Consider the following 14677-nt stretch of genomic DNA (forward strand, 5'->3'; position numbering starts at 1 on the left):
TTGTATGAAATGAACTACGTATAAGTTTGTAATTATTTTTTGCTATGAAATACGTATATATTTTCACTTAACGGATTTTGTGCTTAAAGTGCCAAATTCCGTAACTTCCATAACTTCCATAACTTCCAACGCTTCGTGACCAGAACAAAGAAATGAAATATTAAATAATTTTCCTCAAATGGAAATCGAACCTACAACCTGTACCCCTGCACCACGACTGGCTTCAAAATCTGAAGCTTAAGCAATCAGCTACCAATCTACTGAAAACCTGACTTTTTTTTGAATAGAATTGAATTGAAGTTACTTTATCTTGATTCGCCTTTAAATATTCATAAAAACTAAACAAAACAAAATATTTGCCGTAGACTCTATGATTCGCGTACAATGGGACAAAATCAAACATTCCCAGCTTCGCGGAATTCAAATGTACGTCTCGCGAACTACGAGTGGGTACTGTTTGAGAGGGTGGGGTGATATTAAAAGTTGTTGGTGTTTTGTGGGGTTGAAATAATACTGATTTAGGTTTAGGTTCGATTCTCTATAATAAATAAAAGGCAAAGATTTGAAAATGACACAGAAATTAAGTTCCGAGAGGCCGTAGTGCTATATCAGTACGCTCGTTCACCATATTCTGTATTTTTCTTCAGCTTTACGCTGTATCCCGTATATAGCAAGTTGGGTAAAGGAAACCTAGTGTTAAAACACTTTGTTCTCCACTTTCCGTCGAATTTTCTAATCATTATGTTAAGGTGCGGAACTTAATACCCTGCTTAGGCCTTGGTACCAGAGCGAGGAAAAGAAATAAAAAAAGAAAATATTTTTTCTCTATACCACATAAAATACTTATGGAATTCATAAATATAGATTTCTTTCCTTATTTTTGAGTATTATTCATGTTTACTTTATGAAAAAATGTCCTTAAAGTCCTTACAAACAGAATTGACTTGTTACATTCAAAAGAAACTAATTCATTGTACCGATATTAATATTTTTTTGTACAGCACCATCAATCACGTATGGCGCCAAGCTCACAAGTTACAACGTAAAAATAAAATTTACTCTCAATATATATAGTACTTTTTGTCGACCGTAACTTTGTTTGCATGAAATTTAAGACGTTTTTATTATTTATTTCAGCTTCACGCTGTATCCCGCACATAGCAAGTTAGGGAACCTGGGAACCTAGTGCTAAAACACTTCGTTCACCATGAAGACACTTCCGTTTCTCAGTTTCTGCTGTATTATGAAGGCATTGCATGATGAGTGGCGGAATTCAACACCTCGCTTTACCTCGGCGTCTTAAGCGAGGAAATGAAAATCAAATATTTAATATATTTCATTTCCTCGACTGAAAATCGAACTCACAACTTATATATCTTTAACAGTCACACGCTTGTGCTCCTGCGCCACTTTTCCTCCTGGAAAATTCTATTTTCTCTCGTTCACGTAGAAATTTCTAGAAAATCTTAATGCTCCCATACATTCCATAATTTAGGTAGGCTTCATGCCAAAATTTCAAGTTCCTAAGCTAAGTAGCTCCGTCTATGTCTTGTCTGTCAGTCACTTTGAAAGGAAGTTTTATATAAATACAAATTATATAAAAAAGAATTACAATTATATAAATTCAATTAATTCAATTCATATCTAAAATCTGAAGTCTAAAATAAAGTAAGTTTGTCATAAAAACCAAAACTACGGAACACGGCAGTCGTCGTATGAATAATTTAAACTTCACCGCCACTTGGAAAACGTAATGTAACGATTGTAGACATCAAAGATACTATTGCTGAAACAGGCTGGCGGTTGATTTCGTTATGTTAATTAATGCAGGGCTTTACTTTAGTTATAAAAGTCGTGAGGTCGTCATGAATCAGGACTTCAGCACGACAGTCGTGGGTTCAATTTCTCGAGGAAAAGACTTATTTTTACAAGACAAAGCGTTTTTAAGTTCCGCCAATCAACACGAAATGTCTCTAAAATTAGCCAGTACATGGGGAATAGAAGTAACACTAGGTTCCCAATGCCTGCCTTGGGATACAGGTGAAGTTAAAAACATTTTATTTTTAGTTGTGATATAACTATAAATTTAATTTGCCATTATTTTTTTTGCAATATTTTAAAATTGAGTAGAGAATAGTGTATTTCCTTCCCTAAGTGGTTTCCTCTGCCGACCCTGCTATATGCGGGATAAAGCGTGAAGATGTAAAAAATATTTACTTTATATAAATGTGTTGGTATATCCCAAATCCCTGTATTTTAATAAAACATATTCTAAACTGATTAAAAGTTGTTTGTTGTTTATTAAATATTTATCACTCTGAGGGACGGTTTGAGCTGAAATTAGGCATGTCGTGGCACTGATAGTCAAAATGTTTTAATTTATATATACGGTAGTTATGAGTTCAATCCTCACTTATAAAAATACACATTTTAAAAAAATGATTTTATTTTCTTCTGTATTCTGTATTTGTGGATTAGATCTCTCAATTTTTTTTTCTGCCCCTCATAGGGAAAGGGGTATCTTAATATTAGGTTCCCAGATTTCCTCTGCCTACCCTGTTGTGAGCAGGATATGCGTGTAGCTAAAAAAATATTCCTATTGTACAGCTCTGTTGAAGTAGAATGCGAAAAGCGGAGAAAAGAATGTCTTTAAACACTTTCTAACCACCTCTCTTTGTATACCATGTAATATGCGGAATAAAGCGTGACTGCTGAAAGATGATGGCGTCCCACCAGCAAACACGTAATATCTCTTAAAAAAACAAAAACAGAGTGTACTAACACAAGAATTCCATATCTACCTACCACTGCTAAATCCTGGAATGGCATGCAACGCAAAACGTGTAAACTAAATTGTCCCATACATTTTGATCTGCCCGTAGAAATGGCAATGCTAACAATTCCATTCAAAACTGTCGTTCAACGGCACTTGTGCTCTCAGAGGGCGACGATGCGGGAAATAGATTTCTGTATGGTGGATATTTTGTACCGACCCGGCGTTATGTTACGATACGATCGCGGCTTATCTGATTCAATATGTTGCTTCTTATAAGACTATGTAATCTTATTCCTCTTTTTGAACCTTTAGACAAAATAGGTTTAATATTTTTATGAAAAAAACTGATATAACGGGTATAATTTTATTCTTGTTCTTGCTATAAATTCGATGGTTGTGGGCTCGATTTGTATTTGTAGAAATAATCATGTAGAATTCATAGAAAAGGACAGCGTTTAGTTCCGGCACTAAATGCGCAATATCATATATCTCGATAACTGTAAATAAATGGGAATATGAGAAACACACACATCAATCGAAAGTTAGAAATCATGGAATACGTATTTTACGTTGAAATTTTTGTTATATTTATCGATATAATATTAAATTTATAATCTCAATAATAATTCTGAATTTGTACAAAACAGTTGATGCTACGAAAAATAATCGTATCGTTGTCGTATCGTTATCGTGTCGTACACATTAAAGGGTCGCACCATGGCGCAGTAGAGGCACATGGAATGAAACTACAGATTATGAATGGACACTGCGGAACACATAAATAATGTCACGTCGCTTGGAACCTCCGTATACGTAATAGAAATTTTAGACATTCTGATATGGTTAATGAAATAACCTATATACTTAGTGTTAAGTTTACACAGGTGAGTGTTAACGCGATGGTAGTGGGTTTGATCTCTATTCGGGGGAAGGGAGTTGTGGCACAGGGGGACTAGCGTTGACTGGAAACGCAACGGAAACGGTTGTGGATTGGATTCCCACTCGAGGAATGAAATATTCAATATTTTCATTTTCTCGCTCTGGCAATGAGGTAAATTGCATCGTTCAGTTCTGTCACGAAATGCCTTAAGAATTCGGCGTAAAGTGGAGAAAGGAAGTATCTTGATGGAAATGGGAACTAGTTTTCCAGGTTGCCCCTGGTTACCCTGCTATGTGCGAGATAGAGCGTGAAGATGAAAATAATACTGAACGCTCTGGCAGACAAAGGACGACGTTGAGTTCCGCCGTTCAACATAAAATGTCTCGAATTAAAGCCGAAAGTGTGAGAATGGAGTGAACTAATTCAAGTAATCGTCTCTACTAAACAAATCTTAGTTAACTATGCGACACAGTCGTTTAGAACATTTTAGTTTATTACAAAGAGTGCATTAGGTGATGGCACTCGTCCATGTCTTCTCAGCTCTATTGTACACCTAAAGATTTCACAAAAATAAAATATTAAATAATAATAAAAATGGTTTAATTTTGAAAATTATATTCTTCTCTTCTTGAAATGTTCTACTTTGTATTTTATCAGGCTTTAATTAGAATAGTCTATGCCGTAAGCTATCATGGCATATCTTTTATGATTAGCATTCAACATAAAGCTGAATAGTTTGTTTGGTTAAACACGCTAAGCACAGGAACTATTAGTTCGAATTAAATAATTCTTATTGTGATGTCTAGTCCGTTTATCAGGGAAAGTATTTATCCTTCCTAAATTACCCATTACATCACAGTTACTTCGGGCACTTAGCTATTTCTAATTGACAACAGGGGCGAAGCCCTAAAACCTAGTATATTATTAAAAAAATCTGCCTATAACATCCTGTTATACCTAATATATAATATAATAATATTTTTGCGTTGAACGATCCCACAATGACCTTCCAATCTATCAACGTAAACTCAGTTAAAGTTTGTTACAGCGCCTTGGGAGTATCCCTATAGATGGCCAACTATGTTTTGTTTAACAAAGCCATTCACTCGGGTTAAATTGTTCCGTGGGTTACGACAACAAGATTTATATGACCTTATAACTAGTATAGTCCATACAGTTATTTATTTTCTATACCTCAATTACTTTTGTGATCCAAAGATAATCTTCGGACAATTTCAATAATACAGTTATTTTTTAGCATTTTTATCTATTGAAAAAAAAAACCTATTGAACCTACGACTAAAAGCAATTTTAGATCACCAAATGAATACTGGACCAAAATGATTTTATAAACACATAAAAAATAGATAGATATATTTGAGAAAACTATTCATAAACAGTATTAGTCTCCCCAGACTAAGTGAGTAAGCTGGGAAGTTTAGATAGATTCATCAAATTTGATTGTACTCTCAAGACAATATGGCTTTGCGGGAACTATTCTATCCTACTATCTTACTAATATTATAAATGTGAAAGTTTATGATGATGGATATTTGTTGTCACGCGAAAACTACTGAATCGATTTAGATGAAACTTTACAGTAATGCTAAAATTAAGACTGCAATTAATATAATTATTTTTTTGGCTACATATTTATAAATTTGAGCGGACGAAGCCACGTTTGGGTCGCTAATTAAATAATAATGTCATCGTAAATATTTAAACCTGATGAGTAGGTTCACATCAGTTTACATTCATAGATATATTAGATACGGGATAGTGAACACCAACGTTAAGCCTTACGTAGCACTGAAAACGGAGTGATTTTTCACTAAGTGCTCTTCGTGAACCCTGTAAAAGACGCAAGAAAAGGTGTTTTTTTCTGAAAATGAAATAAATTATTTCTTAACTCTCTATCTTGTCTTATCCCTAATTGGGTCACGCAGAAAGGGATTTGTACTAATATGAACAGATTTTACAGGAAAGAAGAATATTTAGAAACGTATAAAAAATTTAACGTAGCAAAAAAATTGCCCTTGCATCCTAGAAACCATCCGATCTTAGAAACCATCCGAGAGTTCTTAGTTGGCTTCCCAGAGGCTCGGGTTGGATTCCATCTACGTCTTCTTCATAATTCTTAATATATTTTTCCCGCAGTGTGAGTATCACTGCTAAAATATGGTAAAAATACTTTTGTTTAAGTTCACGTTTCAATCGTCTAAGCTGATGTCGTGTTGGAAACCTAATGTATCTGTTTCGACTGTCGAAGCGTTGGATTTATTTGCTTCCTGTTCCGTAACGCAACCTCCTTTTCTATGTTGTCTATAAATATCCAGTTTGCAAACGAGACTTGAGCCATCGTGGCCATTGTGGCGGAAAAATGTCGGGGATTTGATTCCCAGTTGGGAAAACAAATTATTTTAAATTTTGAAATTATTTTCTGTACTCAAGATAAAACTGACAAGATAAAGGTTTAGGAGAAGTTAATGTAGGTTCGATTCTCACTCAGGAGAACAAATTAATTTTATTTCTCCGCTTTGGCAAAACAAAAGGCACCGGGGGGGTTCCCTAATTGAAAACACCTCCCTAAAAGCTACCATAGAATACTAGAGGCATCAAAATAATCCTTCTATATTAAATTTGTACGACTCATACACGACATAAGCGTATAGAAATAATTCATACAATTTACTACCCAATATAAACATAGGCTTATGGTCATAGGTTCGAATCCACAAATATTGTATGATACATTCAAACATTTGAATATGTGAAAGGGTAATAACTGTTACTACACAGTATTACATTTTGAGTTCGTTGTAACAGGAATTTATGAAACCGCTGTGACATGCCTGTACATGTTTATAGAAAACGAATTTTCCACTAGTTCCAACCCGCGGCTTTGGCGTTGACGTCAAATAATTCTGAGGCGATAATTTTGGCTAACTCTTGAACTCTTGAACCAGCTCTTCAGGAGGAGGCCAATCGTAGTGCAAGGGCACATATGGGCGACTGTAAAGGAGACATGGCTATGGGTTTGAATCCCACTCGGTGAAATGATATAATAAATATTTTAAATAATAATACCAAACCATAATCTCTGCAAACCCTGCTATAAGAGGAATACAGCGTGAAGCTATAAAAAAAATCCATTCCTATATTTACAGTAAAACTCGAGCACTAACTGGGTTAACCTAATAAAACTATGATAACTACATTTTTAATGTAAAACCGATCGTAAAATGCACTTGTATCTCAATAATGTTGCGGTAGAATTTATTTCTTATAATATCCCTCGATCGTAAAATATTCTAGTTCAATATTGTTTTAGTTATTTTACTTAAAGATTTTGTTGGCGCTTTACCAGAGACGGTAATTATATTACCAGTTATTCCGTATATGGAAAGATAAGCTGAGAGAACGTAGAGTTAAAATACTCCATTTTTCACTTTCCGTCCAATTTTTGAGACGTTGCATTTTGAATAGCAGAACTTAACGCCGCGCTTTGTCTTGTTACTAGAGCGAAGATATGAAAATTATAAATAGGTATTTTATTCTCCCAAGTGGGATTCGTACTCATAACTATCGCGTTTATTTCAATATTATTTTTACTATACGAATATTGATATTTATATGAGGAACGAAGTGCCTTAACGCAAGGTTACCTCTGCTCACCCTTTTACATTTATAAATAGTATAAAATAATTCGTAAAAGAGTCCAAAATGTTTTGATTCCTTTTTTTTATTTACTTTGACACTTTCACATGCATATTTAAATAGTAATCAAACCTACGAATATCATCAACATACTGAAATCCCATAAAATATTCATTTATTGACATTTTTTATCAAATTTTATTGTTTTTTACTGTACATGTAAAATACTTTGGTGTGTTTGTTTTATATGTTAAGCCTAGATATCGGAATTATAGGGAATAATTATTTAAATACTAGTAGCTCCCGCGCGGCCTCGTCCACTTGAACTATACGAATATTAATTTAAGTGTATTTAAGAAAAAAATATTAATTATTTTTGTACGATTATCTATACTACAATGCATAAAGTAAATCGTAATTTATGTCTTTTAGTAATTGTTTGGTATTAAGAAACAGGATTTTGTTATTTCTTTGTTATTTACGAACTGATTTTAATAAAACAAACACTAAATGTTACACAAAGCTCGCCAAAATCCAATATATTGCATAATTTATCGATTTTTTTTAAACCATATAGCGTTTCGTCGCTATTGTGGTTAATTTTATCATAACTTTAATAATACACAATATCATCAAAATCGATCTATGCATAAGAACATACATATGCTGTTAAACACATTATCCTTCTTTGCGTCGCATCAGTTAATAATAAGCTACTTTTGACAGCGTCTGTACTTTGCTTATACAAAATTCGGTTTCAATTAGAAGACAAAGAGTTTCACGCCCCCTTAGTCATGTTCTATAATTATTACTAAACTTGAAACATTAATTTCTGTAATGTTTGTTTTTAGTATTATTTTATTCTTTAATCAAAAAATTAAATCAGCTTCACGCTGTATCCCGCACACAGCAGGGTAGGCAGAGGGAACCTAGTGTTAAGACACTCCGTTCCCCACTTTCCACCAAATTCTAGAGGCATCGCGTGTTTAGTGTCGCAATTCAAAGGCACTCTTTGACACAATGCTATTTTTTTTTTCAGGTGGGCCAGCCTGTCGCGATTCTCAGTGTTATTAACAGAGGAAGACAATGAAAACAAATCTTTCCCCCGAGTGGGAATCGAACCCACAACCTTGACATTTAGCCAGCCAGACGCGTCTCGACGCCCCCAGATTCCTGAACAAGATAAATTCTTAAATTACAAAGACTATTACTGAACTTCTTTAATTAGTATTCTTTCTTCACCATTTTAGTTGTAAAAACTACTTTGTATACCTAAATGTAGAAAGTTAAAAATAAACTAGTATAAACACTAAATTTAAGTTACAAACGTGGTCGTGGTAAGTCACACCGTTTGATTGTAAACGCAACGATTGTGGGTTCGATGCCCACCTACGGGAATAATCATCATTTTTTGAGCTGGTAACAAGACAATTCGCGGCGTTAAGTTCGCCTCTCAATACGCAATATCTCGAAAAGGAGGCGAAAATTAGGGGAGGGAGTATCTTAAGGCTCCTTCTGCCTACACTGCTATAAAAAAACAAATAGGTTTGGGATAAGAAATGTTATTTACCAAAATAAGCTCAAATCGTTCACAAAAGGAAGGGCGAATTAAGCTAAAATTTGGTATACAGTTATTCATCCAAGTAAGTTTTCGTAAAATCCCGAGGAATAATCTCTCAGTGCTCCCTTACACTCCCCTAAGATCCCACACGCCTGATTTCAGCGTTCTACGCCGCGTTGTTCCTGCTGTTTGTTATCTGCCACTGACCAGTAAAACTACCTATTTTGTAAAATATAAATAATTACAAAACAAATCCGAAATATATCGATGTTAAAATCCAGAAAATTTATCGCTTTCTTCAATTCAGAAACTTCCTTTCGCAAAACGAGGTTATTACAAAACTACAAACCCATTGCAATTGAAACAGAAGCCCTTTGTAAGTAAATAATTAGTGCTTCAACTCTAAAACTCATCAAAGCTTTACCAGTGGCCCTCAATTAATTCAACCATTACATTCTATTGGAGCTGTTCATATCTGGTTAATGAGGATTCTGTGATAGCACTAGATGTTCGTAGCAATTTGTATTATGGTACTTTGATTTACGAAAAAGCGCTAAATGACCTATCTAGTAAGATTTCTTAATAATTATTCCTTATTTAAGGAAAAAAGATACATTTTTAGATATCTTTAGTTATATTTTTTCAATTTTCGACATATTAACTGAAAAAAATGAAAATATTAAATAATTCAATCCCTCGAATGGGAACTCACAGTCGTGGCGTTTGCTAACTGCACGCACATGCCACTTAGCCACGAGGACCTCAATGTCTTATCCACTTGTATAAATACGATTTACGAAATTATATTATTACATAATTTAATTAAAAATTAATATGTAACCCAATTTTGTTTTCAGAAAAATATTGAAACCATAGTGAGGCAACAGCTGTTCCTACATCGCACGACTGAATACTTTGTATGAAACGAAGCGAATACCTATCCTATGTATCCTTCACGTAAACGTTGCAGGTATTGGCTGGAAAACTTTTCTAAAGTTTTATCATCATATATTTTGGAAAACCTCATAAAGACTAAATGAGTTTAGGTTTAGCCAAAGGACGCCAAGGAATTCGTCTAAATTATTGTTGCTTTTTGTCCTTCTTGGTGTAGTTTAAGAATCTTTTATCAAAAAAAACTAACGGCCCCCGTGCGGCTACGCCCGCTTGAAATATACGATTTTTTATTTAAGTGTGCTTAAGAAAAAAACCGACCAAGCGCGAGTTGGACTTGCCCACAGTTTTCCAATTCTTCAATTTAAATATTCCATTTATGTAATAATTATGTTCTATACCCACTCGGAGGATCGATTTATTTACATTTCCTCACTCTGTTAAGACAAAGCGCGGCGTTGAATTACACCATTCAAATTAGACAGGAGACGGAGTTTTTTAACACTTGGTTCTCTCTGCCTACCCTGACATATGCGTTGTATGCAACACAATTTTTTATCTCAAGTATTTAAAAAATGCTTTAAAACATAAAAATTCTAGATATGATGACATTCTTATATATTATGAAAATATCTTATATATTAATAAAATAAGTTTTAGTACATATTTCTCATAGCGCAATAAATTATTACCGTTTCTAAATTCCAATAATAGTTATAAAAGGTTGCAGTTATTTGTTTTCTTCCAATACTTCACAATGTTGTATAAAGTAGCTGTTGTTTTGTTTCTAGTGGGGGCTCTAGTTGTGGGGGAGCTAGGAGCTTCACAGATCAAGGTGGTCGGCCAAGATAATAATCTGCCCACAAGTAGTTCCAAAGATAAATTTTCCTTTGGTAATGAAAATGGTAAGGTCTTAATGTTATTTTGATGTATTTTTATACTCTTCATCATCATTATCATCATCATCAACAGCCATTTTTGTCCACTGTTGGACATAGGCCTTCCCCAATTCTCGCCACCACACTCGATTCTCAGCTTTTCGGACCCATCCGCTTCCCGCCAACCTCTTTATGTCGTCGCTTCATCTGGCAGGGAATCGTCCCACCGGTTTATACTCTTAAATTGTTAAAATTATTCTTATTATCTATTTACAATATATACCTAATAGTTTTTTAAAATTGTTAATATGTCAATATATTTCAGATGCTCTTCTAAAAGATTTTTTGGAAGAAATTGAAAATGTTTTGAATTACTTGTTTTTCGGTAAAAGTTACGATAAAACTGGTCTAAGCATTCAAAAGGAAGGGGATAATATTGTTTTCAAAGGTCTTGCAACGGTTATTAGCGAAAACACAAGTATAAATCCAGGCTTAGATATAAACAAAATATTAAAAATGTTAGCTAGAGTGATTAAACTAATTGAGAAAATAATTGCTGAACTCGTCGATCTATTTCCTTAATAAAAACAACAAGAGAATTACAATTTCAACACATCAAATTAAATGTTATATCTATATGTTATTATTCCATTTATATTAAAGTTCTGCATTTACTTTGTTTTTCATTTTATTTCATTTTCCTAACATGCTTGAAGAACTGTGAGGACTTAGATATTATACTCGTACAGTAAACGTTATGCAACAAGTTTTTTTTTTAAATATGAATCTCAATAGCTTATAAACGACTAGTGGCCCCGCGGCTTCGTCCGCTTGAACTACATGATTATTCATATAATAAACAGAATTGACTGAAAGTCAAATGAGTTGATGTCAATGAATAATTTAATTTACTTGTTCAGAAACAGCCTTAAATGTTAAATTATTATTGATTTGGGTAAGGATTTATAATATTCTTTGTAAAATAACTGTAATTATTGCATATAACAAAAAATACTCAAAACGAATTGAATAATCCAATATCGAAATCGAATCTAAAATAATTAATCGAATATCGAATCGAAAATAATTAATTGAGAACCTCCACCTTGATTTGAAAGTCATTTTAAAATACAGATTAATTCATGATTTTATGCCAAAAATACAATACAATACAATACAATACAATATGCTTTATTGCACATAAAAAATTTACAAAAATTATATACAAAATAAATAGAAACAACATGTAAGGCGGCCTTATCGCTTAAAGCGATCTCTTCCAGGCAACCTTTGGTCGTTGGAGTTGTATAAAAAAAAAGATGGTGGATGGTGTTATTTAATAGTAGAAATAAAAATAAAATACATATACATACATATATATATATATACTACGAATAAACTGAAATAAATACAAACTGTACAGACAAAATATTTTTACTGCTTTATTATATATATAGAGATCAGCGTCCAAACAAACTAAGTAAGGCTGCAAATTAGACAACAGAGTGTCTTGCCACACATTTTACCGGTAAATGTTTAAAATGGGTGCAAAGTGGAGAACGGACTGCCTTAACGCTATTCTCCGGCAAAAACGGAGAACAAGTGAAATTAACGCTACCTGTTTACCTAACTGTTTGTACCCCTAAACCAAAATATACTATCGTACTTCATTCCCAACAGAAAGCCCAATTTTCAAACAAATACATTATAAGTAAAGGAGAGAAGTCAAGGCCCTGCTTTACCTTGTTATCAGGATTAATTATCCTATTCCCCCATTCTCCTTTAATTTCCTCGCTCTGTACTAAAATATAGCGCAGTGTAGAGTTCCGGAGTGCCTTAACACAAGATTCTTTTTACTCTTTGCACTAGATACGCTAAAAAAACCAAACTCTGCTAAAAGCTAAACACTTAATCCTCCAAAGCTATCTCCCCCACATATGTCTCTACAGAAATACAGCATGTAAGGAATAGAATTTCCTAATATCAGCATAATGATCGAAATTCACTCGAAAGCTCTAACGTCTATCCGAAATGCAAGTTCATTTGGCGGTAAGCAATACGTTGCATGTATGTATTAATCAAACACGTTAACGCTAAACTATATGTAAGCCCAAACTAACCCCAATCGCGATGTCCATCTCTAAATGTTCATTTAGTTACGAGGTAATATTGGTAATATTTGGAAATGAGTAATCATACAAAATGATGATGAGGAATTGTTATATTCGGTATTTATTCTTTTTGGTCTGGTGGAAGAACAATAAGAATAGCAGCACTGTGTTCCTCAAATCAACGCCCAATATTTATAAAATGTATGAAAAGTGAAGCCTGGTGTTTTTTAACGCTAGATTCCCGCATCACGCCCTCATCTCGACATCGTCATCCCAAATTTAAGACATGAGGTCTTAGACATAAGGTCTTAGATATGTTAATTTTAAGATAAACATTTAAGTTCCGTCACTCGACACGTATTACTTCAAGAATTTGATGGAAAGTGGCGAAATGTATCAATGGAGAACGGAGTGTCTGGACATTATTCACCGATATATGAGGAGAATACATGAAAATAAGGCAGCAAACCATTCGTACCGCTAAATCAAAATAATATACTAACTTACGTATTTGCTGACGCTACACTCTTTGTAAGTCTGAGTGCTAGAACTACTGTGAATCGTAATATACTCATTAAGCAAAACTCTATAGTTAATATTTGAGGTTATAATTAAAGGTGTTTTAGTTATTCATTCTAGTGTATTTGAGATGTACTTGACTGAATGGTCGTGGGTTGAAATTTTTAAGTCTCATTCTTATATGAAACACAAGTAACTGGGGTATAAACGTTGCGATAAGAACGTATGGGTTAATGGCACCGCTTTGTCTGGTTATTACAGCGAAGAAATTAAACAATTCGTTCCTTTTACTGGGAATAGAATCAACAACTACCGTCGCAGGGGCACATCGCGCCACTGTAATTTTAATCAAAATTATTTTCTCTTATATATTTTTTATACAAAGTTTACCTAAAAAATTTCCACCTATAAAATATCTAAAGAAAGATTCACACGAAGCTCTTTTATACTTTTTTTACAAAGATAAATTGGTTTCCTAATAAAAGTGGAAAGTTTAATCTAACAATGTTCTAGACAAAAAATAGCCGTAATATTGGATAAGTTTATTATTTTACTCTCGCAGTTTTTTTACTTTCACGCTGTACTGTACATAAAAGAATAGACAGAGGCAAGCTGGGAACCTAATGTGAACCTAGGATAAGTAATATTTTAATTTAATACTTAATATCATAATGTGTGAATATGGAAAAAAGTCGTAAACATTATTAAAATAAACATATTGGACCACTCTCGAACTCAAATAGTTCCACATAATCGACCCAACGAAGTTAATAAAACTTTTTCAAATGTATTAACTTATGTAATATAATTTGAAGTAATATTACGATTTATAAGTATGGAACTTCATCAATAATAGTATATACTAATATACTAAAGCTGAATAGATTGTTTGGTTAACGTGCTGATCAAGAACTACTAGTACGAATTGAAAAAAAGTTGTTTTAGCTTGCCAAGGAAAGCTTCAGGCTATATTATAGCTCACACCTATTCTCAGACCTATCCCATCATTTCTTCGTCTTCTTCTTCCGTGCTTTTTCCCGTTATTTGTGGTCAGCCCTCCTCGTATTCCGGTGCAACGTCAGACAATGGGTTGGGTTGTCTCTAAATCTAATTTTGGCCGCGCCAGATCTTTGGTGAGGGTTATCCACCACGTGGCCTGTGGCCTTCCTCTACCCTTTTTTGTATCCGGGATAGCCAGGGCAGTTTTTACGGCGTTACTCTCTTCACGTCTCTTGTCATCACATGCCCGTACCATCGCAGGTGACTTTCCACCATCTTGAAAGACTATCTAATGTATCTCATCATTTATCATATATAATTTTTAGTTACATATATCGATTTGATTACGCCGACAAACCGCAGCTAATCACGTCTACCGACCTATAGAACTATACAATATTAAAA

At 33.8% G+C, this 14677-nt stretch overlaps 1 protein-coding gene across 1 annotated transcript; it reads left to right on the plus strand.

Moving 5' to 3' along the window:
• Positions 1-10496: 10496 nt before the first annotated feature.
• LOC146533606 (uncharacterized) lies at positions 10497-11308 on the plus strand. Its single transcript, XM_085194891.1, has 2 exons — positions 10497-10670; positions 10969-11308. The coding sequence occupies exons 1-2, from the start codon at positions 10523-10525 to the stop codon at positions 11223-11225; spliced, it is 405 nt and encodes a 134-aa protein (XP_085051017.1). The 5' UTR covers positions 10497-10522; the 3' UTR covers positions 11226-11308.
• The last annotated feature ends 3369 nt before the right edge of the window (positions 11309-14677 follow it).

The sequence above is a fragment of the Heliconius melpomene genome, chromosome 12 (genome assembly GCF_056956725.1).
Source record: "Heliconius melpomene rosina isolate 202511_hmr_F chromosome 12, ASM5695672v1, whole genome shotgun sequence".
In the NCBI taxonomy this organism is placed as follows: Eukaryota; Metazoa; Arthropoda; class Insecta; order Lepidoptera; family Nymphalidae; genus Heliconius; species Heliconius melpomene.